The 26,683-nt window shown below is 42.4% G+C and overlaps 1 protein-coding gene across 3 annotated transcripts in view; it reads left to right on the top strand.

Moving 5' to 3' along the window:
* Positions 1 to 26,683, top strand: part of ZMYM4 (zinc finger MYM-type containing 4) — a 116,977-nt gene that overhangs the window by 12,141 nt on the left and 78,153 nt on the right. For all 3 annotated transcript variants that reach the window (XM_068269106.1, XM_068269107.1, XM_068269108.1), the window contains 2 exons: positions 16,481 to 16,951; positions 23,274 to 23,335. In XM_068269106.1, coding sequence (XP_068125207.1) covers positions 16,481 to 16,951; positions 23,274 to 23,335 — 533 coding nt within the window. The remainder of the gene's footprint in view (positions 1 to 16,480; positions 16,952 to 23,273; positions 23,336 to 26,683) is intronic.

Below are 26,683 nucleotides of genomic sequence, written 5' to 3' on the forward strand. Positions count from 1 at the left end.
AACAATTCTCAATGGATATCAAATTTATCAACCCACTGAGGTCTGGATTTGGAGTCGCACTTAAAAGTGAAAAAAAAAAAAACACTACAGGCTGATCCAACTTTGATGTAATGCCCTTAAAGGGGAACTGAAGTAAACGTGGCCATACACTGGTCCATTTGCCATCAGATTCGACCAAAAGATAGATCCCTCTCTGATCGAATCTGATCAGAGAGGGATCGTATGGCCACCTTACTGCAAACAGATTGTGAATCGATTTCAGCCTGAAAGCGATCACAATCTGTGGAGCTGCTGCCCCCTGCATACATTACCTGTTCCGGCCGGCGTGAGTCCCCTGGTCCACCGCTGTCTTCTTCTCCGCCTGGTCCCGGCATCTTCTTCGCATTGGCTCCCGGCTGGCATCTTCTCCCATCACCTTCCGCATCACACATCCGGCATCCGTGTATAACTTTCTGTCACTCCAGTGACAGCGGAAGTTCAAATAGAGCGCCCTCTATTTGTACTTCCGCTGTCACTGCAGTGACACAGGAAGTTATACACTGATGCCGTGATGCGGAAGGTGATGGGAGAAGATGCCAGCCGGGAGGTGACAGCGGTGACTCGCACCGGCGGAGCAAGTAATGTATCTCCGCTGTATTGCGTCGGTCGTCGGGCATTCGAATGCCGCTATCGACGCACTCCCGACCCGAGAAAAATCTTCCGTGCGGATGGATTGACGGGAGTCGACGGATTTCAGACGGAAATCCATCGTTCTGTCAGCAGTGTGCGCGGCGATTTCACGGCCGTTTCGATCACTGTGATCGAAACTACCGTATTTCGGTGGGAAAATCGTTGTGTATGGGCCCCTTAAGAGGTATACGGAGGCTGCCATATTTATTTCCTTGTAATCAATACCAGTTGCCTGGCAGCCCTGCTGGTCTATTTCTTTGCAGTAGTATCTGAATAACACCAGAAACAAGCATGCAGCTAGTCTTGTCAGATCTGACTTTAAAGTCTAAAAACACCTGAGCTGCTGCATGCTTGTTCAGGGGCTATGGCTAATAGTATTAGAGGCAGAGGATCAGCAGGGCTGCCTGGCAACTGGTATTGCTTAAAAGGAAATAAACATGGCAACCTCCATATACCTCTCTCTTCAGTTCCCCTTTAATAAGAATATTTTATTCAGATCTAGGATGTCTTATTTTTGTTTTCCCTTTATTTGTTTGAGCAGTGTATTTTGTGTATTGTGCTTAAAGCGGAACTGTAGATTGCTATTAAACACATTGTTTCACTTACCCGGGGCTTTCCCAAGCCCCCAGCAGCCGTCCTGTCCCGCGCCGCTTCTCAACGAGCCTCCGTTCTCCCGCCGCCAGCTACTTTCGGTTTCACCGCCGGGCCACTGCGCCTGTGTGGCTCTGGCCATGCGTATCCTTTCTTCGCGTTCCCAGCTATTGCTATCACGCGAGCTGCCTCGCGCAAAGGTTAACGCGCGAACAGTGTTACTTTGTGTGATAACCGAAGGTTTGAGCGTGATCACTTGCGGCTTTTCAAGTGAAAAGCGCATGTGATCACGCGCAAACCTTTGCTTATCACACAAAGTAATGCTGTTTACACGCTAACCTTTGCACGTGGCAGCTCGCGTGATAATTGCTGTGATAGCAGTTATCACACTTTTGTGAATCGAGCCCTTACTGTGGTACGTTGCATCACATTGCTCATAAATGCTGCATTCTGTTGCAGAAGCAGTGATAGCCTTATGGGGCTATCACATTGCTCATGGTGTGGCAGGTCATGTGAAGATGACGCAAGATCTGCAGTGTGTCACCTGCATTTCACCCGAAGTGAGCCATATTTTAATTGACAAGCATGCCTTACTTTCGTACCACAGTGGTAACATGCAAAGCAACCTTGTGGAACCACTGCAATGACCTGCATAAAGTGTGAAAGGGGCCTAAAGATCTCAGTGGATGAGACTCCACCCCCGAGACATTTCTCAGAATTATGCTTGCATTCTAGATTACGCTAGGTTTCCATGTATTGATTTTTAAGACCTCTTTCAGGCGGGCAACTGACAGGTGGTGAATTTGCCCCCTTGTACCACTCAACCAGCTTTTTAGTAAAAATATGATTGAACATATATCAGAATGCCACTGTAGTTAAATTGATTTTGTAAAAGTCTATGTAGTTGTCAATTGCGTACCACACTCCGTCCCCAGCCTTATTGAAATGCCACGCTTAGGCCTCTTTCAGACAGACGACTGAACTGCTTGCTTGCTGAGCAGTTCAGCATCACTTCTGCTGCCAGCCAGTGCTATTTGGGTGCAATTTAAATGCAGCCGAATTGCAGCGGTTGTAACACCACGCGTGTCAAGTGCTGACACACAGTGGTACTACCTGCTGGCAGAGGACTACCATCTTTCAGCTGCCAGTCCGAATGAAGACTTAGAGATGCTTGATCTATGAAAGAATGACCATTTCCTCCCAGTAATCCTCCAGAAGATACTTGGAGACCTTTTACAATGTTTTAATGCTAATGTTTTCTGCATCTCCCCTGGAGGATGAACTTCCTGCTGTACAGGGGGCATTTACCTCAGGGTGCTCAAGACTGACATCGGGGCAGCCTGACAGAAAAGGGCTTCTCTCTCAGATTTCTAGAATTATAAGACTGATGTTATCTTTTTATGATAGCAGTTCTGTGGACCTAAGCTCATCTGTGAGTTCTACAGAAAGAACTTGATTGGCAGGCCTGAGGCTCTGGACTACCAGGGTTTATCTGCTTTCATGTTTATGACTGGAGGAAAAGAATCTCTTGATAAGGAAATATTGGAATCATCCAACTGATGCCAGTTCTTGGCATAGGGGTACATATATTGTACACATGACCTTCCATGGAGAATGGACAGTAAAATTTGTGTCTGAGAGAATTTGCAGTCCTGCATTAAGAATCTGTGGTACTTTTTACATGGGTTGAAAGAAAAAAATATTTTAAGAGGAAAGGGATGCAGAACTGGGAAGCCATCAATCTACACAGAAACTGCTTTATGAATGTCGAACTGTGTCTGAACAAAAAAAGTTTGTGTTCTCATTACAGGATGTTGAGTGATCTTGTTAAAAAAAAAATTGTTGGGATGCAATTTTGAACTTCCTGGGGAAAAAAAGAGCCATTGATTCTTCCCAACAAGGCTGCCTTCTCTTGTAGGAGGCAGGGGAGTAACAATAGCCCCTCCAAGAGATTCAGCTGTAGGGGGGCCCTAAGAAGGAGAAGCCTGAGGGGGTGGGGCTTCCAGGGCCATTTTAGGGACATGCAGTGAAGGAAGGGGGCAGCGGGAAAGGGGGTCCTCACCTCAGGCTACCATACGCACTCCCCCCTCCAGCAATGAAAGTTACTCAGGGGAGCTCCGTGATTTCTAGTTACACCCCTGGTAGGAGGAGATCTGGCACCTCAATTCCAGGCCATTATCTCTAGCTACATGGATCCTGAGATAGATTTATGAGACTTGGTTTGTCTAGTGAAGTGATTCATAATTTGGTCATGAGTGGGAAAGAAGTGAACAGTATATTCTAACCAACTCGGGACTGCATGTGTGAGAATCTACGCTGCACTTGCAACTCTTCATCTCTGATGCGGTGTAGTGTCTATGCCTGCGGTTTTTCATGGTCCAAAGTTGATCATTTGCTCATGTGACCGCTGACTCGGCTATCATGTAACAGCTGAGCTTCTTCCTATCGGTAAGGAGCCAGTTTCATTGGCTGATTACCAGGTGATCCCTGTGAGCCTATCACAGTTATCGCAAACGACAGAATGAAAAAAAGGCTTTTAAGAACAACTATTAAATAAAGCAATTATTTGTAAACCTGCTGAAAAGCATTACCCTACAATTTTAATATAAGACGGTGCCAGTAAAAGCTTACTATTTTTTTTTTCCTATTATACCTAAAAGACAAAACTGCATTCCATAAAGATCCTCAAAGAGCTAGATAGAGGAATAGTCCACGGTTATGGGGGGTGCCACTGAGGGAACAACAGAGTAGACTGATCTATTTCAAGCTTCCTCAGCAGACTGCCAATTTTAAAATGTGACCAATGCATTATGATAGTGTTTAGCAATGATGCAGTGATTACAATAAATTTAAGTACTTAAATTTAAGTAAATTTACGTAATAAATTTAAATTTAAATTTAAGTTTTGGTTCCTTTCATCCCCCTATACATTCCTAGTAGTTTGGGTCACCCTAAGCTGCTTGGTTACTCTGTTGTACTCGACCAAGCCCTATTTCATACAGCCTTATCAATCCCTGCCATGTACTGATGAGGACCAAAAGTCCGAAACAGGCTGTCTACATGTGGGTTTGGTATGGCTGTGTAAAACTTAAAGCTATAGGCTTGCTATAAACCAGCGGTTCTGGATGCTTGCTTGGCTTAACAAGGGCGGAAAGGGATAATTTGCATATTTAGTAGGTGTGCATTGTGGGTAACCACAAATGTTCATTTATAACTGAATTATTGCAAATTTCCTTCTGTTTTAAGAAGGCAATTACACCAAGCTTTGCTTTTTTAGTAGGAGGGCTTTTTGGTTCCTTTCATCCCCCTATACATTCCTAGTAGTTTGGGTCACCCTAAGCTGCTTGGTTACTCTGTTGTACTCGACCAAGCCCTATTTCATACAGCCTTATCAATCCCTGCCATGTACTGATGAGGACCAAAAGTCCGAAACAGGCTGTCTACATGTGGGTTTGGTATGGCTGTGTAAAACTTAAAGCTATAGGCTTGCTATAAACCAGCGGTTCTGGATGCTTGCTTGGCTTAACAAGGGCGGAAAGGGATAATTTGCATATTTAGTAGGTGTGCATTGTGGGTAACCACAAATGTTCATTTATAACTGAATTATTGCAAATTTCCTTCTGTTTTAAGAAGGCAATTACACCAAGCTTTGCTTTTTTAGTAGGAGGGCTTTTTGGTTCCTTTCATCCCCCTATACATTCCTAGTAGTTTGGGTCACCCTAAGCTGCTTGGTTACTCTGTTGTACTCGACCAAGCCCTATTTCATACAGCCTTATCAATCCCTGCCATGTACTGATGAGGACCAAAAGTCCGAAACAGGCTGTCTACATGTGGGTTTGGTATGGCTGTGTAAAACTTAAAGCTATAGGCTTGCTATAAACCAGCGGTTCTGGATGCTTGCTTGGCTTAACAAGGGCGGAAAGGGATAATTTGCATATTTAGTAGGTGTGCATTGTGGGTAACCACAAATGTTCATTTATAACTGAATTATTGCAAATTTCCTTCTGTTTTAAGAAGGCAATTACACCAAGCTTTGCTTTTTTAGTAGGAGGGCTTTTTGGTTCCTTTCATCCCCCTATACATTCCTAGTAGTTTGGGTCACCCTAAGCTGCTTGGTTACTCTGTTGTACTCGACCAAGCCCTATTTCATACAGCCTTATCAATCCCTGCCATGTACTGATGAGGACCAAAAGTCCGAAACAGGCTGTCTACATGTGGGTTTGGTATGGCTGTGTAAAACTTAAAGCTATAGGCTTGCTATAAACCAGCGGTTCTGGATGCTTGCTTGGCTTAACAAGGGCGGAAAGGGATAATTTGCATATTTAGTAGGTGTGCATTGTGGGTAACCACAAATGTTCATTTATAACTGAATTATTGCAAATTTCCTTCTGTTTTAAGAAGGCAATTACACCAAGCTTTGCTTTTTTAGTAGGAGGGCTTTTTGGTTCCTTTCATCCCCCTATACATTCCTAGTAGTTTGGGTCACCCTAAGCTGCTTGGTTACTCTGTTGTACTCGACCAAGCCCTATTTCATACAGCCTTATCAATCCCTGCCATGTACTGATGAGGACCAAAAGTCCGAAACAGGCTGTCTACATGTGGGTTTGGTATGGCTGTGTAAAACTTAAAGCTATAGGCTTGCTATAAACCAGCGGTTCTGGATGCTTGCTTGGCTTAACAAGGGCGGAAAGGGATAATTTGCATATTTAGTAGGTGTGCATTGTGGGTAACCACAAATGTTCATTTATAACTGAATTATTGCAAATTTCCTTCTGTTTTAAGAAGGCAATTACACCAAGCTTTGCTTTTTTAGTAGGAGGGCTTTTTGGTTCCTTTCATCCCCCTATACATTCCTAGTAGTTTGGGTCACCCTAAGCTGCTTGGTTACTCTGTTGTACTCGACCAAGCCCTATTTCATACAGCCTTATCAATCCCTGCCATGTACTGATGAGGACCAAAAGTCCGAAACAGGCTGTCTACATGTGGGTTTGGTATGGCTGTGTAAAACTTAAAGCTATAGGCTTGCTATAAACCAGCGGTTCTGGATGCTTGCTTGGCTTAACAAGGGCGGAAAGGGATAATTTGCATATTTAGTAGGTGTGCATTGTGGGTAACCACAAATGTTCATTTATAACTGAATTATTGCAAATTTCCTTCTGTTTTAAGAAGGCAATTACACCAAGCTTTGCTTTTTTAGTAGGAGGGCTTTTTGGTTCCTTTCATCCCCCTATACATTCCTAGTAGTTTGGGTCACCCTAAGCTGCTTGGTTACTCTGTTGTACTCGACCAAGCCCTATTTCATACAGCCTTATCAATCCCTGCCATGTACTGATGAGGACCAAAAGTCCGAAACAGGCTGTCTACATGTGGGTTTGGTATGGCTGTGTAAAACTTAAAGCTATAGGCTTGCTATAAACCAGCGGTTCTGGATGCTTGCTTGGCTTAACAAGGGCGGAAAGGGATAATTTGCATATTTAGTAGGTGTGCATTGTGGGTAACCACAAATGTTCATTTATAACTGAATTATTGCAAATTTCCTTCTGTTTTAAGAAGGCAATTACACCAAGCTTTGCTTTTTTAGTAGGAGGGCTTTTTGGTTCCTTTCATCCCCCTATACATTCCTAGTAGTTTGGGTCACCCTAAGCTGCTTGGTTACTCTGTTGTACTCGACCAAGCCCTATTTCATACAGCCTTATCAATCCCTGCCATGTACTGATGAGGACCAAAAGTCCGAAACAGGCTGTCTACATGTGGGTTTGGTATGGCTGTGTAAAACTTAAAGCTATAGGCTTGCTATAAACCAGCGGTTCTGGATGCTTGCTTGGCTTAACAAGGGCGGAAAGGGATAATTTGCATATTTAGTAGGTGTGCATTGTGGGTAACCACAAATGTTCATTTATAACTGAATTATTGCAAATTTCCTTCTGTTTTAAGAAGGCAATTACACCAAGCTTTGCTTTTTTAGTAGGAGGGCTTTTTGGTTCCTTTCATCCCCCTATACATTCCTAGTAGTTTGGGTCACCCTAAGCTGCTTGGTTACTCTGTTGTACTCGACCAAGCCCTATTTCATACAGCCTTATCAATCCCTGCCATGTACTGATGAGGACCAAAAGTCCGAAACAGGCTGTCTACATGTGGGTTTGGTATGGCTGTGTAAAACTTAAAGCTATAGGCTTGCTATAAACCAGCGGTTCTGGATGCTTGCTTGGCTTAACAAGGGCGGAAAGGGATAATTTGCATATTTAGTAGGTGTGCATTGTGGGTAACCACAAATGTTCATTTATAACTGAATTATTGCAAATTTCCTTCTGTTTTAAGAAGGCAATTACACCAAGCTTTGCTTTTTTAGTAGGAGGGCTTTTTGGTTCCTTTCATCCCCCTATACATTCCTAGTAGTTTGGGTCACCCTAAGCTGCTTGGTTACTCTGTTGTACTCGACCAAGCCCTATTTCATACAGCCTTATCAATCCCTGCCATGTACTGATGAGGACCAAAAGTCCGAAACAGGCTGTCTACATGTGGGTTTGGTATGGCTGTGTAAAACTTAAAGCTATAGGCTTGCTATAAACCAGCGGTTCTGGATGCTTGCTTGGCTTAACAAGGGCGGAAAGGGATAATTTGCATATTTAGTAGGTGTGCATTGTGGGTAACCACAAATGTTCATTTATAACTGAATTATTGCAAATTTCCTTCTGTTTTAAGAAGGCAATTACACCAAGCTTTGCTTTTTTAGTAGGAGGGCTTTTTGGTTCCTTTCATCCCCCTATACATTCCTAGTAGTTTGGGTCACCCTAAGCTGCTTGGTTACTCTGTTGTACTCGACCAAGCCCTATTTCATACAGCCTTATCAATCCCTGCCATGTACTGATGAGGACCAAAAGTCCGAAACAGGCTGTCTACATGTGGGTTTGGTATGGCTGTGTAAAACTTAAAGCTATAGGCTTGCTATAAACCAGCGGTTCTGGATGCTTGCTTGGCTTAACAAGGGCGGAAAGGGATAATTTGCATATTTAGTAGGTGTGCATTGTGGGTAACCACAAATGTTCATTTATAACTGAATTATTGCAAATTTCCTTCTGTTTTAAGAAGGCAATTACACCAAGCTTTGCTTTTTTAGTAGGAGGGCTTTTTGGTTCCTTTCATCCCCCTATACATTCCTAGTAGTTTGGGTCACCCTAAGCTGCTTGGTTACTCTGTTGTACTCGACCAAGCCCTATTTCATACAGCCTTATCAATCCCTGCCATGTACTGATGAGGACCAAAAGTCCGAAACAGGCTGTCTACATGTGGGTTTGGTATGGCTGTGTAAAACTTAAAGCTATAGGCTTGCTATAAACCAGCGGTTCTGGATGCTTGCTTGGCTTAACAAGGGCGGAAAGGGATAATTTGCATATTTAGTAGGTGTGCATTGTGGGTAACCACAAATGTTCATTTATAACTGAATTATTGCAAATTTCCTTCTGTTTTAAGAAGGCAATTACACCAAGCTTTGCTTTTTTAGTAGGAGGGCTTTTTGGTTCCTTTCATCCCCCTATACATTCCTAGTAGTTTGGGTCACCCTAAGCTGCTTGGTTACTCTGTTGTACTCGACCAAGCCCTATTTCATACAGCCTTATCAATCCCTGCCATGTACTGATGAGGACCAAAAGTCCGAAACAGGCTGTCTACATGTGGGTTTGGTATGGCTGTGTAAAACTTAAAGCTATAGGCTTGCTATAAACCAGCGGTTCTGGATGCTTGCTTGGCTTAACAAGGGCGGAAAGGGATAATTTGCATATTTAGTAGGTGTGCATTGTGGGTAACCACAAATGTTCATTTATAACTGAATTATTGCAAATTTCCTTCTGTTTTAAGAAGGCAATTACACCAAATTTAAGTACAATATAGGTGAGCGCAGCAGTAGGCAGGCTTAGATAATGAACTATTCCTATGTCCAACCCCGTCAGTGTCTTCAGGGAATGCCATCTTTCAAGTATAAGTAAGAAACCACACACTGCACACCGATATTATATGCTGCGTCCTTTAGTACCGTTATTACCAGATTCATTCAAGGTGTTGACTCAAAAGTGATTAGTTTGATAGTTATCCTTTAACCACTGCAGCCTGTGGGTTGTTTTCACCTTATGGACAAGAGGGATTTTCACATTTCAGCGTTTCTACCTCTCACTCCCAAATTATTATACTGACGATAACTTTCCTTGACAAAGAATTGAGCAACAGTGACAGCGGTGAGTCTGTGATAGTTTTCAAAGGAAAAACCTTGGGAAGGTGAGAGCAAATGTAGGCCACCCAGGCTGCTCAAATGAAGCCGTGCAATTAGATTTTTCCGGAAAGGAAGGACAACTAGCCTCTTGTATCTAATGCTAGGTACACACTATGAGATTTTCTGGCAGATTTACCATCAGATCAATTATTTCTAACATGTCCGATCTGATTTCCGAGCATTTTGCAATCGATTTCCGACCGTTTTCTATTAATTTCAATAGGAAATTGCTCGGGAAATGCTCGGAAATCAGATTGGACATGTTGGAAATAATCGATCTGACAGTAAGGGCTCTTTCACACTAGAGGCTGCGGTAGAAAAGGCTGAAAGTCAGCCTTTTGCTTAACGCCAATACATAGCGTTTTCAAAGCGTTCTACAGCTCATATGAAAACGTCCTTTTTTTTTTTCCTATAAAAATAAGTGAACAAGTCAGCTGTAAAACGCTTTGAAAACGCTGAAGTTGGCGGTTTCCATTGACGATCATTGAAACGCCAACAGCCAACTTCGGCTGTAAACAGCCCTGAAAAAGCTCCGGGGAGCTTCAAAACACAACGCCCAAAAAAGCTGCTTTAGGTGTGAAAGGTAAAATGAAAGTCTATGGACTTTTATTTTACCTTGGAAAACGCCAACTATGGTCTTGGCTGTAAAACGCCAAAACTAGCCTTTGGTGTGAAAGGGCCCTAAAGGTGGCCATACATGGTACAATTTTTCAATTAGATAATTTAGTTCGATTATTCTGTTAGATCGAATATAAAGATTTTTCCAGCATGTCCGATCATTTTTCCCCAAAAAAACAGGATAATCGTTCGAATTTCTTGATCGAAAAAAAAAAATATTTTCAACTTTCATTCAATTCGATCATTTAGATCGAATAAAAGGGAAAATTGAACGTTTTTATTGTACCGTGTATGGCCACCATAAGTCTGCTAGAAAATCTCATAATGTGTACCTAGCATTAGCGTCTGAGGACATGAATAGGCACAGCCATCATTTTTGTTTTACCTAGACTGTGGCCTCAATTCACGGAGCATTATCAAACGTTTATCAAACACTTTATCAAACGTTTGATAATTTACCTCATGGGTAAAATCTCATTTTGAATTCACTAAGGTGTTATATATTTGTTGAACGTTTTATCGGTAAAACATTCGATAAATATATAACACCTTAGGGAATTTAAAATGAGATTTTACCCATGAGGTAAATTATCAAACGTTTGATAAAGTGTTTGATAAACGTTTGATAATGCTCCGTGAATTGAGGCCTGTGTTGCAATTTCACTTCTGATTCATTAATATAATATTGGTAACACAGCAAAATAATGTTTTTGGTGTTTTATAAAAAACAGGCAAGAAAAAAAATAAATCAGAAAAGGCTTACATCCCCCTAGTGACCAGGCTATTTTTTTACAATTCAGCACTCTGCAGCTTTCTAACAGTTTGCTGCACGGCCATACAACTTAGCACACAAATGAATCTTGCCTCATTTTCTTGCTATTGCTGATTGCTGCTGCAAATGTATTTTTTTTTTTTTACCACTTCAGCCTTAAGTCGTTTTTCACCTTATGCATCCCAACAATTTTCACCTCCCATTCATTCGCCAATAACTATCACTGCTTATCACAACGAAATGATCTATACCTTTGTTTTTTTCACCACCAATTAGGTTACCGGTATTTTTGGGAGGTACATTATGCTAAGTATTATTTTATTCTAAATGGATTTTAATAGGAATAAAATTTGTCCTGGTTATTATTTAAATTATATGTATGGTGACAATATTTTATTTGGAAATAAAGGTGCATTTTTTTCAGTTTTACGTCCTTCACTAATGTCAAGCACATACATTTAAATTTATGTATTATACCCTCTTGACAGACATATTAAAACATTTTTTAGTCCCTTATGTCTGTAGGTGTAATTTTACTATTTGGCCACAAGATGACCTCGCGCATTATTTTCTATTGCGTACTTATAGTATGCTAAATAGGAAGTAATGCGTGGCTGTGTTACTTCGGAAGTGCCGCAGGCATCTCATTGATGTTGGCGATCACGGGGAACTAGAGGGGAGATGAATGAATGGGAACAAACGATCGGCGGTAAGAGCGAGTGAGCAGGAGGGAGCACGGCGGCACCATTTGAGAATGATCAATGTTTTTGAACATAAGCAGTGATCATTCTTGCTGGACAAGCACAAATTGGCTCAGGGGACTTCTGTCCCCTGCCACCACGACCATGGGCTTTCGCCCGCACGATCACGCGTACAGCCCCGCAAACAGCACCAGCCGTGGACATGAGACTCAAGTCCGTGCGGCTGAAATGGTTCAAGGCCCTTATATACGCTCAACCAAATCCATCTGATTTTGGTCTGCTGAGCGATAATCAGGAGTGTATGCATGGCAAATGACTATATGAGTACCTGTTAACAGCGGTTTGCATGATCCATTCGGTGCATATACTCACACTGTTGGGCTGTTGGCATGCAGTTGGCCGTGTGTGCAATGTCGTTTGCACGATGTACTTGGTTTGAATGTGGCCATGTCGTGCAGTCTGTCGCTTGGCTTGCACAAGCAGCATCTAAATGAGTTGGCCAATCGGTTGGTAGAATGAAAATAAGTAATGTAAACAGTTTGTCGTGGTGTTGATCATGCACATTGTTGGATGTGTATATGTAGCTTTAGGGGCCGGAGCCTGCCAGTCCAAACAGAGTTAAGGGCAAACATCTAGTCTGATTTATTTATTTTTTTATTTCTCAGCCAGGCAGTGCTAATGCACATTTCCACTGGGGTGCGACCTTTTGTTTCCAAAACCGTATGAAAATTGATATTCAATTTGTTATAAACATTAAATAGAACAAAAACCTATGAAAAAACGCCTACCTAAATGATTTAATTTTTTTTTTTTTGGTAACTGATTTATGCAAGACACTTCATTGAGATGAGACACAGTGTCAAAAGTACCCACGGGGGTACAATTGTAGCTGTCGCCGCACACGGGAGCGTGTGCGCGACAGTTCGGCGGCAGTTCGGCGACAGCTCGTCGCCAAATCCCTCTGCATCCACACGGCAGCAGAGGGATTAGCGATGCGGCGGAAGCTGTCGCCGAGTTTCCTCCCCCCCGCCGGAAGCTCCGTGTGGTGTGTGTGGGTAGCTGTCGCTAGCCCGCATACACATGCGGGGCTAGCGACAGTTCCGGCGAGGTTGCGGCGACGACTGTAGCCGGCGATTGAACATGTCAATCGCCTGGCGACAGCTCCGACGGGCGACGGTTCGGGGCGCGCGCATCATACACACGGGGGAACTGTCGCCGCAACACGCGCGTGCCACGCGGTTGCGGCGACGGCCGTCCCCCGTGAGTATGGGCCTTTAGTCAGCTTAGGTGGCAGGTCCTTGAAGTTGTGCAAACACAAGAAGGAAGAGACTTTAGAACTGTATTGCTGAGAAGGGAGGCATGGTGGATGGACCGATTGGGCACGCAACTTCCATATGGCCTTAACGAGGACTTTAGTCTAAAATGTTTCTTATGAATGTTTTTGTAGCTGCCCTCTATGGATAGGGTTAATCTGTGAATAGAAGTATGTGCCCGCCCACTGATTTGTCAGAAGGGTGTGTCTAGGTCACAGCAGGTTATATATTACAGAGATGGGAACCAGGTGATTGAGCACTTGAGAAAGGGCCTCACGCCCGAAACGTTGTGCTGTTTTTATGCTGTATAACCGCTGCAAATAAATATGTATTCCTGAAGAATCTATATGTGAAGGTTGAGTCCGGATTGGGTCCTTTATCGAATTTGCTTTGTATATGGAGGTATGATGGAGCCTCTTCCCTGTCTGTGACTCCCAACAAAATCAAGCATCAGCTGAGGCCCGCAGGCTATGTGTTTTATAAATGTGTCAGAATGGCAACCCAGTTTGCAGCTACCATGTTTCTTTCCATCCACACGTAATTTCTGTGTATTTACTAATAGCATTTCACTACTCTTTTCCAGTTTGATTACACTTTATTACTTTCCTGAAGTGCACTTCTTGATTCCTCCATTCCCTATATGGTCCTTATCTAATTAACCTTTTTCACCCGAGGTTTCTCCTGGGAGAAAAAATTTTCAGCAATTGACAAAGTACTAAAAAGTTGGTAAATGAGTAACATCATCCTTATTTTGAATAATTTCTTACATGGTGGGATCTTTAAAGGTCTGTTATAGATGATGTTTAAACTATCTCCTTGGAGAAAAGTTAATATCATATGAACCATATGTATTACACTGTTTTGTAATCTGCTCAAAAAAGTAATATTAGACAAAATGATCCTGACTGCGCTTGCCAGTTTCTTTTTTTTCTCTTTTTCTAATTTATTGAAATTCAGTCTTAGGGGTAAAAAAATCTATCTATCCCCTCCCTCCGCAAGGCAAGTTGCTTGCCGAGGATGCATCCACGTACACATGCAAGATTCTTAGCACAGGTGTCCCCAATTTTGTCAAGAACCATCTAGCTCTGGCATGGGCAAACTTCACCCTCCAGCTGTTAAGAAACTACAAGTCCCACAATGCATTGCAGGAGTCTGACAGCCACAGTCATGACTCATAAAGGCAAATGCATTGTGGGACTTGTAGTTCCGTAACAGCTGGAGGGCCGAGTTTGCCCATGCCTGATCTAGCTTTTATGCAAGGCTGTAGTCTAGTATAGTGCAATAACTTTTTCTTTGCACACTGTTTAATCATTGTTACTTATTTATATAGTGCTGACATCTTGCACATCGCTTACATTGTGAACATGTCACTAACTGTCCCTCAGAGTCTAATTCCTACCATAGTCAGCCATTGTGTCATGTTCCTATTGCAGTCTAAGCACTGGTTCAGTCTAGGACATGTGCACAACGGTGCATCTCCAACTTATCCTCGGATACACTTGTTCCAATGCTGGTTGGTTGCAGCAGCTCACACTAGCACCATTGTGCATCCATCCCCTGCTGCTGCCACCACTCGGGTTGTTGCTTCTCCTGCTGCTGGGGACCTGCTCTGCAATACAGATATGAACCCTGGCAGAAAGCATACAGTTTTGTTCCGTGTCAGAAAAAAATGGTACTGGTTGCAACTGTGCGTTTTGCTTCTTCTCCGCTCTAAGTATCAAGTGTAAATGGATCATGTGCATAAAGGACAGATGCGAGAACAAAAAAGATCTACATACCCAGGGCTTCCTCCTGCCCCTGGCAGCCATTATGTACCTCGCCGCAGCTCTGGAGTCCCGGGATCCTCTCCGTTGCAGACGGCCTGGAGCGTTCTGCGCAGGTGCAGAACTACTGCACCTGCGCAGAACGCTCCTGGCCGCGTGAGCACAATTGCGAGTGGCGCGGGCACATGCAGGAGCAGCGGATGCCGACCTGGCGAGGTCTGAGGGGACACGGAGCTGCAGTGAGAGACATTACCGCTGCTAGGGGCTGGAGGAAGCCTCGGTTAAGTAGATCCCCTTTTTTTATTTTTATTTTTTTTACCCCTCAGACCTGACCTTTAACCACTTCGTCCACAGGTCAGTAGATATACGTCCTCTGGGACTTCATCTAAGCCACAGGTCAGTAGATATACGTCTTGTAGCAGAAGCAGTGCTGTGCAGGATTGGGCTTGCTCCTGTGCATATTTCTGGCACTATCTGATGCAGGACTAATTGGTGAATGGGAATATAAGTTTCCTGAGCTAATGAGATTGAATTTTACTATTAAAGGTACTTTATTTTCTCATTTCATAGTGAAAAACACACTTTGTAGCACTATTTCAGAATCAAATATCTTCACCATAAATTGTGACCGGAACATAATCGAAGTTTTGTGATAAGCAGTAAGACTAGCCAAACAAAATGTGTGTTTTTTATCGACAGTAGCACTTTTTATTTTTAAACTGGAGTTGGTAAAACTGAGAAATACATGTTTTTTCTATTTTTTTCTTTGTTTTCCCATTAAAATTCATAGAAAGCAAAATTGTTTGAGGGAAAAAATGGCATACAATGAAAGCCTAGTTTGTCTTGAAAAAAACAATATATATTTCATTTCTGTGTCATAAGTAGGGATAAAGTTATTTCTGATCAAATAGGGACATCGCTAAACTGTCAAAACTGCTCTGGTCAATAAGTTGAAAACAAGGTCTGGATGCGAAGTGGTTAACATAGCATCTGGTTTACGCATCCGTTTCTGCCCTGCTGAAACATACCGTTTTAAAACCCAGTGGGGGGAGGGCCGAAGGCCATTTTTTTTTTTTTTTTAATGGGGGTAGCCAATGCTTTGGAGGTGTGTGAGGGAACTGGAGTACCCATAGAAAAACCACGCAAACATGGGGAGAAAATCTAAACGTGGTACTGATCTGCATGCATTGCGTTATTCCATTGGATCCATTGCACTGCTTTTCGTGCTGGTGTGAACGTAACATTACAACTGCGTCGCATTTGGCAATGTGATTATATTGGCCGATGCAACACACTGCAAGTCCTCAGTCTGAAAATACCTCTTACATGTGTAATCAAGGCAACAGGAAATTTGGCCGCAGGGTAAAGCTGAAAAACGGCTGAACCTGCTCCTCCAAAAGTCCTTGGGGCGTTAATTACTATTCCCCTTCCAGGCCTCCATGGACTCTGGGGTAAGATGAAATTCAGCTGCAAGCTGTTGCTGGTGGCCAAATAACTGTTTTTATTGTAATTTGAGCTCTGTCTTTTGACGGCCCAAATTACTTACTGAGCGCCTCTAAAGCCGTAACTCCTATCATGGTCTGTGGCTGCGCCCAACTTTCCAGCGACATCTTTTACAATTACATTTAATCAAAAAGCATTTATAAAAAAAACTAATCTTCAACCCCAGCCCCCCCCCCCCCCCCCCCAAAAAAGTTTTTTACTTTTGCTGTATAAATATTGAAATGTTTACAAGGATGCTTACTCTCCCAGGTCCAGTATAATTATATATATTATTATTTTTTTGATAGATGGAAGCATGGATGGCAAGATTAATGAAAGTCTGAGGCCTGAAAACATTCGGAGCTCATACAGGCAGCAAGTTCTGAGAGTACCAGACGAATCGCTACTAGATGAAGATTATTTTTTGAACTCAGAGGTGTTAACAGAAATTCCAGTTCATGCTGAGGATGAGCAAGATCACTTTTTGAAAGGATATAGTTCACCTATATTGTACTCCCAAGGGAGTATGGAAGAGGAGAGAATTCCTATTGAAAAAAGGGAATTACATATCAGCAACTTGCATAAACTCACAGAAATCATTCCTCAGCTAAGCAAGCAGTCCATGATACATACAATCAGGAAGGACTACAGTTTGTCTAGAGAACGAGAGACACAAGATACATATTCGCCTAAGGAGACGAGCCGGGACGGAGTATTCCAGAATACATTTTCCAGAGAACAGGATTCAAGATTAAAAGGAGGTTTCAACACTAAGCAAGGTAAATTATCCTTGTGCTTTCCTTGAAACTTGCATAATAAAATGTCTTTAATCACTAAAAGACATAATTTTCTTTCTTTCATTTCTGTATAATTTTGGTTAACACAATACATAAACATGGGAACAGGTGTGTTTATTTATTTTTTTCTTCACTTTATGAACAATGGTTGTTCTCTGAGGCGGGAAGTAAATACTTCAGTCAGTTCCCTCCTATTTTTAATACCCTCAGGTTGCTTTATTAAGGCTTTGAAAGAAAAGTGAAGCAAAAATGGGGCAGATGCCCATAGCAACCAGTCAAAACTGTAATGAGAGGGATATGGAGGCTGCTATATTTATTTCCCTTTAAACAGTACCAGTTGCCTGGCAGCCCTGCTGGTCTGTTTGGCTGCAGTAGTGTCTGAACAAACACCAGAAACAAGCATGCAGCTAATCTTGTCAGATCTGACAATGTCAGAAACACTTGATCTGCATATATTTGTTCAGGGTCTATAGCTAAAAGTATTAGAGGCAGAGGATCAGCAGGACAGCCAGGCAACTGCCAACCAGGGGCCCTCCAAAACAGGGCGTAGATTTCAATCATTATGGTCAGCAATCTTAACTACTTAAGGACCATAATGATTGAAATCTACGCCCTGTTTTGGTGGGCTCCTTGTTGACAGGACATAGATTTCAATCACCGCCCACCGCCCGCAGCGCGCATCCGCTGTTTCCATCGCTCCCCGCAGATCGCGCCGTTCAAACCCGACGTCTCTCGCCACAACTCACTGGCTCTGCCTGTCTCTATGAAGGCAGAGCCATGTGAGTCGGTCAGGAGCCGATTTAATTGGCTCCTGCATGTGTCTATCAATGTAATTCGCTCCCATTGGCTTACACTGATAGACACGATCAGGAGCCAATGAAAGCGGCTCCTGACCGGCTCACATGACTCTGCCGTCATAGAGACGGCAGAGTGGATGTTAGAAGGATCCCGGCGGTGACTGCGGTGATTGCGGTGGGTGTACGCGGCGATTCGTCTGGATTCTGTCGTTATTTTACCAGCGGTCTCTGGTCCTTAAAGGGAGTCTGAAGCGAGAATAAATCTCGCTTCAGACCTCATAGATAGCAGGGGCATGTGTGCCCCTGCTAAAACGCCGCTATCCCGCGGCTTAACGGGGGTCCCTTCACCCCCAAATCCCCTCCGTACAGCCGGGGAGCGCTTCCACATTGGGGCAGGGCTAACCGCCGCAGCCCTGCCTCCCGCGCGTCTATCAGACGCGTACCTCCGCCTCTCCCCCGCCCCTCTCAGTCTTCCTTCACTAAGAGGGGCGGGGGAGAGGCGGCGATGCGCGTCTAATAGACGCGACTAGAGGCAGGGCTGCAGCCATTAGCCCTGCCTCCAGGAAGAGAATATCTACGACCAAGTTGACGACCAAGTCTTGCGGGGGTGGGTTTGGGGGTGAAGGGACCCCCGTTTAGCCGCGGGATAGCGGCGGTTTAGCAGGGGCACACATGTCCCTGCTAAAATGGCAGCCTCCATATACATCTCATTACAGTTGTCCTTTAAAGTGAGTCTGAAACGACTATAAAGATAAAAAATAGATACTCGCCTAAGGAGAGGGAAGGCTCTTGGTCCTATACAGCCTTCCCGTTCTCTTGCTGGTCTCCTTGTTCCCACACAGGCTCCTCCGTTTGAATCTCCCACTATGGGAGACTTCGGCAGTCTTCTGAAGCACTCAGGCTCTCGAAGACTGGCGGCTCTGTACTGCACATGCATGAGTGCCCGAGATATGGCGTGCGGAGCGGCCAATCTTTGGAAGCCTGAGTGCTTCCAAAGACTGCCGAATCCAGAACAACCTAGAAGAAAGCAGTTGTGGACTGCTAATGGAGGAACGCCTTTTTTTTAATTTTTTATTTTTTTATGGCTTCAGACTCTCTTTAGGAACTGTTGGTTACCCTGAGCTATTTCTCCTCCTTTGCCCCAGTTATTTTTCCCTATCCCTTTATAAATCAATCCCAAAGTTTTCTTAAAGGTGAGCTAAATGTTTAAGGTAAAATCTGACAGCTGAGCTAATACTGACTAGTGCTGCACCACCCTGCTTCTCTTATTTGCCTGAGCAGCTATTTCTTGTAGTGCAGTGGTGTGCACCCTGTACCTAGTTCCTTTCTTTCATGTTGATGCTGATTGCCGTTTTAACAAAAGATGACATTTTATATGCACCTGCACAACCTAGAATGAAGCACAGGAGCTCCAACCAACCAAAAGCAGCAGAGAAGTTGTAGCCAATGTTGCAACCTGAGAGACTGATGTCTAGGGGGAGAGCAGGCCACATGCCGCTGCACCACGGACCGTACAATTCGGTTTTCAAAACGGTTGGAGCACTCTGTTAATTATTGGAGTTTGGAATTTTATTTCTACTATTCTTTTATATTACACAGCCTGAATAGGAACGACACTAAATAGCAATAGGAACTCCACTAAAAACTGCAAAATGCATACAAATTGACTTTACCTCCAGGTACAGGCAGATCTTAAACTGATCGGTAAATTATTAAAAATGTGCTAACATGCTCCTTCATTTCCATGAGAATTGCTATTTTCGGTAAATTACCTCATGAATGACCTCATAATTTACCGCATGAGGTAAAACATGACTAAAACTTACCAGAATTGCTAAATGTCATTACCTCATGAGGTAAATTACCTCACATGAGGTAATTTGTTTGATAACCCTACCAGAATTGAGGCCAATGTGTGAGCTACTGTAGGAAAAACAAAACGGTGAATCCCCTCACAGTTAACTTGGTTAATTTGCAAAATGTTAGCAATGCGATTCAGTGTAAAAGAAACAGCTCTGAGAGGCTGAGTCTGCCAGAAGTAAACATAAGGAAAATTACAGCACTTCGTAAAACATTTTGCAGTCAGTGCAATAATTTACTTGGCATAAAATTTTGTGAAGTATTTGGGGATTTTATCGTTTACAGTACATAGTATGAAAGGTTCAGAAAATATATATAAATTGTATGCAAGGATCAAGACCAAACGGCACTATGGATATGGTCTTAATGTTCAGGCACTGACCCATATGCAATTCACTTTTTCTCTTGAGTTTTCTCCAAGGTAATATTTCAATACCTTGTCATAAGATGATTTTTAAACCACCAGCAAGCAAGAAAATACTCAAAAACTATTTTAGTAGTACTTTTTCACCAAGTTGTAAAATGCTGAAAAGTTATTTTAAAGAGAAGATGAAAATTATCTCCTAGGAGATAACTTAGGATGAAAAGTGAATTTGCATATTGATCACTGTATTGAAAAGCCGATCTATTTAGGTGGTAATCACTGCATGACCTTAAGCCTTGCATACACACTTGAAGTTGAACACTGCCATTTCAGCGCAGGAGACTTGGGCACACAGGGAGTAACTTTCGGTGCCGTCAGAAGACGGAGCTAAAGTTACTTTTTAAAACACATTAATTCGGCTTCCAGCAATTGCTGGAAGCCAAATTATTTCATTCCCCACTATCCATGGTGGCCTGGAGGGGGGATTATATTTAACATGGCTGGGACTTGTGCAGCAGCAGGATCAGCCATATACCGGCTGAATCCTACACCCAAGTCTCCCGCCCCGATTCCTTTCGTACGCCTTAAAGTTGGCTGAGACAGCCGATAATTACTGCCTCAGACGATAATCAGGCGAAAGTACAGGGGTGTCTGATCCCCAACCTGCAAGTGATCCACGCGGCAGATCAACACACCCCTAGCAACGGCCATCTTTATTGTGCAGAACAGGTGAAGTGAGGAGCACCTTAGCATAGGAAGGTGTGCCTTGACCCCGTCCCAGTGCCTCTTGGGACCACTGAGTCCAAAAGTACAAATGGGTCGGCACCACCAAAAAGTAAATATAGCTCTTTATTGTGCATGCCGCTCCCTTGCTCGCCATGTGACTTCACGCATGAGCTGCTCAGTACAGCAACGCAGTGCATCGCCGGCTACATGTTAGGTAAACTTTTTGTTAGGTATAACAGTATTATGGGGTCCATACATCTAGAGAATTTGCTATCATCTGATTCGGTGCCGCAACAAGCATGCCCGATTGATGATTTGACAGATTTCGGGCAAGAAATCTGTGGAATGTATTAAATCGAGCAAGCTGAAAAATCTTGGTCCAACGTGGGCTCCAGTAATGGCGCGCGATTAACTGACGAATGCGGCAGACCTCCGTCCCTGTTCCCAAATGTAAATGTTTTCTATTGACTACATGCAACGCAATGTGCAGGTAACGTGCAGCACCGCTTTCCCAATCTGTTATGTTATGTTCCTGCTTTTACAGGGAACACAACACAATGGCCAATGTAAACCTATCCTAAAGGGAAGGTCCGAGCATCTTCCTCCATCTTATTGCGTTCCACTGTGCGGCTCATTGAGTAGTCAGCACGACTCCTGCTCGCACATGCGCAGTTGGCATTTTTCACCAGAGGGGACCCCGGACCACCAGCGTGGAGCGGAGCTGTGGCACAGGACTGCTGGCAGGGACTGGAGGAAGCCCGAGGAAAGTGGATTTTTTTAAGGACCTCGGATCTATCCTTTAAGAGCTGGAACCCACAAGAGCGTTTTTTTGAGCATTTTGGCAGCGCTGCGATACGCTAGCGTTTTGCCAAAACGCTCAGCTGATGTTAATGGATGGGGCAACTTCCACAGGAGCGTTTGCGTTTCCCAGAAACGCAAACGCAGGACCTGCAGCATTTTGGGAGCGTTAGCGCTTCAATGTAAAGTATTGAAACGCTAGCAGAAACGCTCAGCAAAACCTAAACTGAGCGGTTTTGCTAGCGTTTTGCGGTTCAGCACACTGTAACAAAATGAAAAATAATTCACAGGACCAATCAGGATAAAAACGCAAAACGCTAGGCACCCGCTGGGGAAAAAAATACAATGTTGCAAAAAGCGACCGAAAACTCGCATGAATCCGCTTGCAAACCGCTCAGACAAAACGCTAGCGGTTGCGTTTTGCGTTTGCGGATTTCAGTGGGTTCCAGGCCTCAGACTCAGACTCCACCTCCTCTGAGCTTGTTAAAGATGGAGGAGGATAATGATGTAGAAAATTGTCCTGTGGTTTGAAAAAAAAAAATTGAAATATACCCTGTTAACCATGGACATTATGTCCTCCTGGCTGAAGTAAAGGACAGTCAGTGCGCAGTTGTAAAGCCAACATCTGTGATGGTGAGTGCACTAAACGCACATGGGGGTCCGATCATCACTTTTTCTCCCAAGTTTTCTCCTAGGTGATATTTTCACATCTTATCAATAATATGCCTTTTAAGCCACCAGCAAATAAGAAAATACTGGTGCTAACTGTCACATGTCACTGTTCCAACTTTTTGAAACTGTGTATCTGACATCAGATTCAAAATTAGCATTTAGTTATCTAGTAAAACAAAATGTTTCTTGATATCTTTTTCTTTGCAATTGAATTTAAAGGGAACCTAAACTGAGAAGGATATTGATCTTTCCTTTTAAAATAATACCAGTTGCCTGACTCTCCTGCTGATCCAGTGTCTCTAATACTTTTAGCCACAGCCCCTCAACAAGCATGCAGATCAGGTGCTCTGACTGAAGTCAGACTGGATTAGCTGCATGCTTGTTTCAGGACTGTGATTCAGCCACTACTGCAGCTAAAGAGATCAGCAGGGCAGCCATGCAACTGGTATTGTTTAAAAGGAAAAATTCATATCCCTCTCAGTTTAGGTTCCCTTTAGGTTTTACATGATTTGCAAATTATTACAATCCATATTTGTTTACACAGCAACTTATTTTGGAAATGGGTGATAGTATCGTTTGACATTCTGAGCCACATAACCGATGTAATTAGAGCTAGTAGTCTTCAGTTTGATTACATTGCTGTCTTTTATTGGCTTTCAGATGTGTACATGTTTCACATTGTTTGAAATGATTGCTTGTGATCATCATTTTGGGTGACAGTCCATCAGATGTATTGGGTTCCTCTGATGTTGGAAGACTCTGCATCAGTGATCTAATTCATTGTGATACTACAAATGTAGATCTACAAATGTAGTTCCTGATGCTCTTTGCTGTAGGATTCTCCTGCTTCTTTTCCTCTCCGTTTAGAGCAGTGTGTGGTCAGTGCAGAGGTAAATGGGTCACACTGATAGTGTGCAAACTGTCACTCACAGTCATTCAAATAATAATTTCAACCTTTATCCATTGCATACGACGGTCCTTTGCTTGGTTACTCTGTCCTTCAGTATGATTAACCTAAAGTGGTATTGCTAATTTTCCTCTTGACCAGAGCAACCAATAGTAACTTGTTTCTTATTCATGCTTACAGGTCAGATGGAGGAGTCATCTCGAGCACAGGTGGTAGCACAAGCCCCAGATAGTAGTTTTAGGGTAAGGCAAAAATAATTGCTTAAATCATCATTTTTTATTTTTTTTTAAGATGCGTGGATACATGTTCAATGCAACTATACAGAGTAATGGTGGCCACATGTTTTTTTGTTTGATTTTTACCCCTATAATTCGATTAAAACAATCTATTTTGTGAAAAAATCAAGAGAAAATATTTTTTGATCAATAAATTCAATAAAATGTTTTTTTGTTGTTGTTTTTTTTCCCCTCGATTAAAATCGATCGGAAAGGTTAGAAAAATCAATTTTCTCAGAACTTGAAGTGTGTGCCGAAGGTTGTACGAAAGTAATTCGTCCTAATTTTAAGTTTGTACATTCAAGAATAAAGAAACTTTATTTGTCACAGTGACACATTAGAGAGAATGTATTTCTTCACTGTAATAACTGTAGTGTTGTTGATTGACGAAAATAAATGAATAGAGTTGTTAATGTAAGGTACATTTTCTAAGGTTGCTTGTGTTGTTTGCCTTTTTATACGTAGCAGTGATGGCACAGACCACTCCATACATATTTATAAATGAAAATGTCTATATTAGTACATGTAATTTACATAATTTATCTTTTATTTGATTGTTTTTGTTCTGATTGTGTCAATATTATAGAATATACATGTGTGATACATTGGTTGCAAGAATTTAATTTGAGCAAAAAAAAAAAAACTATTGAAATTGTCAAATTGATTCTGTTTTGAAGGCTTCTTTACCCTAAAATAACAGCTGGAAAGTGTTAAAATGTATGTTTATCCTTCTTTGATGGTGTTCACACCATAATTGTTCAGTTTTCAATCACAGTCGATGCTGCATGACTCAAAATTAACATTTCCTATTCCTAACGCCACAGTCAAAAGCATGTAATGCTGGGAATACACCATGCAATTCCCCATCAGATAGATGGGTCGATAGATAATTTCCGACAGATCCGATCTGATTTCAGTCATTTTTCTGATTGATTTTCTGCTCTCTTCTATACAAATGGATCAGAAAAAAACATTCGGAAATCAGATCGGACCTGACAGAAATTATCTATTGACCATTTATCTGATGGAAAATTGCATGGTGTATTCCCAGCGTTAGTGGATCCAAGATAAACTTTTACTCATTGCAGAATTTTGTTCCTTTTCATATAGTTTTATAGGGCGTTCCTCAAGCCAAATACTTTTTTTGTTTTTAATACTCTAATTCCCTATAAACTAAAAAGCCTCGCCCACAGCTTCTTCAGAGAGCCTTGGCACTCTAAGCCTTACTATCAAGGGCTTATGGGAGCTCAGTCTGGGCAGGAGGAGGAGGTTACTAGCCAGAGATTTCAAAGGTTTGTTGTAGTTAGTTTAGTTTTTCATCTTGGATCCGCTTTAAACTTTGCACATTGTTCAGACCCATCCAATGGGCAAGTCAACCTAGCCTTATGTTCAAATATACTTGTATTGTAAAAGGCAAATGTATTTTTCCATTCCTTCAGAAATACGATACTATTTCTACTTTAAAGAGAAATTTGTAATTACTTTTTTGAGGGGTCAAGGGACTGTGTTTAGAGAATCTGTATTTCTTGCAACATCTTTCCAATCGCATCTATTAGCCATTGATTAACGGTTTAAATTAAGTAATATTTTGTGTGTGTTGACCATAAAGGTTTGTACTCGCATAACAATAGAAGTTGCCTGTGGTGGATCGGGACTTGATTCCCCTTAGCCAACATCGCTGGGCCAGCCTGTACAAACTTTTCAACTGTGTAGCTGACAATGCGTTCTGTTGTTATATGGGGGTGGAAGGAATGACAGAGCAGCACGTGCATGACGTCACGCGATGGGTGGCGAGCAGCATCTTCACAGAAGTTGGCCGCTGCTCTGCAAAGTTGATTCAAGCGGCCGTTGGTGGTGAAGGGCCTCTGTACACACGCCTGACTATTGGCTGAGGCGGTAGTTACCGGCCACCTCAGCCAACTTTAGTCAGGCATGTGTACGAGGCAAGAAGCTGTAAAAGGTACCACAAAGGTTTTGTTCAAACCCTATCCGATCTTTTACATTTCTGTGGTAACCCTAGTCTATTTCTCTTGTCCGGATGTGCTCTGTAATTTTTTTTTTTTACAGCAATCCCTATCCACCAAAAAGCCCTGGCTTAAAGTAACTAGGATAGTTTGAATCTAGGTACATTTTGGACCAGATAAACCTATTAACCAGTTCACCCCAAGTGGTTTTTACCCTAATGGGCCAGAGCAATTTTCACCTGTTAGTGCTCCTCCCTTTAATTCCCTAATAACTTTATTACTACTTATCACAACAAAATGATCTATACCTCGTTTTTTTTGCCACCAATTAGGCTTTCTGTGGGTAGTACATTTTGCTAAGAATTTTTTTATTCTAGATGCGTAAGAACGGGAAAAATAAGAAAATAATGGAAAAAAATCATTATTTCTCAGTTTTCGGCCATTATAGTTTGAAAATTAAACGTTCTCCTGTGGTTAAAACCGACACATTTTGTTTGCCCAGTTGTCCCGATTATTAAACTGTTTAAATTATGTTCCTATCACAATGTATGACGACAATATATCATTTAGAAATCTAGGTGTAATTTTTTTTTTTTTTTTTTGTCTGGTCCATAATTACAAGCCCCTATGTAGGAAAGTAAAAGTAATTTTCCCTCATGAAATATAAAAGCTGAGTCCCTAAAGCAACTATTTAAGTATTTTTTTTTTAAACTTTCGTGTGTGTGCGTGCGTGCGTGCGTGTGTTATTAATTGTATTAATATTGTGTGTGTGTAATTTTACTTTTTGCCCACAAGTTGGAGATAGTGAACACTCCTGTTTAGGCAGAGTTCACTTTTTTTTTTTTTTATTACATTTTACTGAACAGTGACGGCTTCCTGTTTTTATGAATGGACGCGGTCGCTGATCGTCGTCATGTCCATTCATTCCAGGCATTGCGATTGGGTAGAGGACCGCTCGGTTCTCCTCCCAACCACAGAACACGGAGACCCGACGGGTAACTGCGGCGGGAGCAGCGCGCACACGTGCGGAGCGGGAGCGAGCGACTTATTAAAATGTCCTGTTGCCGTTAACAGGGTAAAACAGGAAATTTTTAATAAGTCGGTTTGCCGTTAATTTTGCTTAAGAAACTGAAAGCTTCAGGGGGATCATATGCATCAGATAAAGGAATCATGAGTATTGCATAAAGTTCATCCTACTAAATCTTGAGTTTTAACTTGCTATGTTGGGTCCTGGTAGATCTGGGGAGATTGACTCTTCAGATATTTTATGGAAGCCCTGAAGCAAAGGTGAGCATTTATGCTTGCTAGAAAACGTTCACAAATGAGGGCAAAAATAAGTGGAGAACGAGAA

The sequence above is a fragment of the Hyperolius riggenbachi genome, chromosome 2 (assembly GCF_040937935.1).
Source record: "Hyperolius riggenbachi isolate aHypRig1 chromosome 2, aHypRig1.pri, whole genome shotgun sequence".
In the NCBI taxonomy this organism is placed as follows: Eukaryota; Metazoa; Chordata; class Amphibia; order Anura; family Hyperoliidae; genus Hyperolius; species Hyperolius riggenbachi.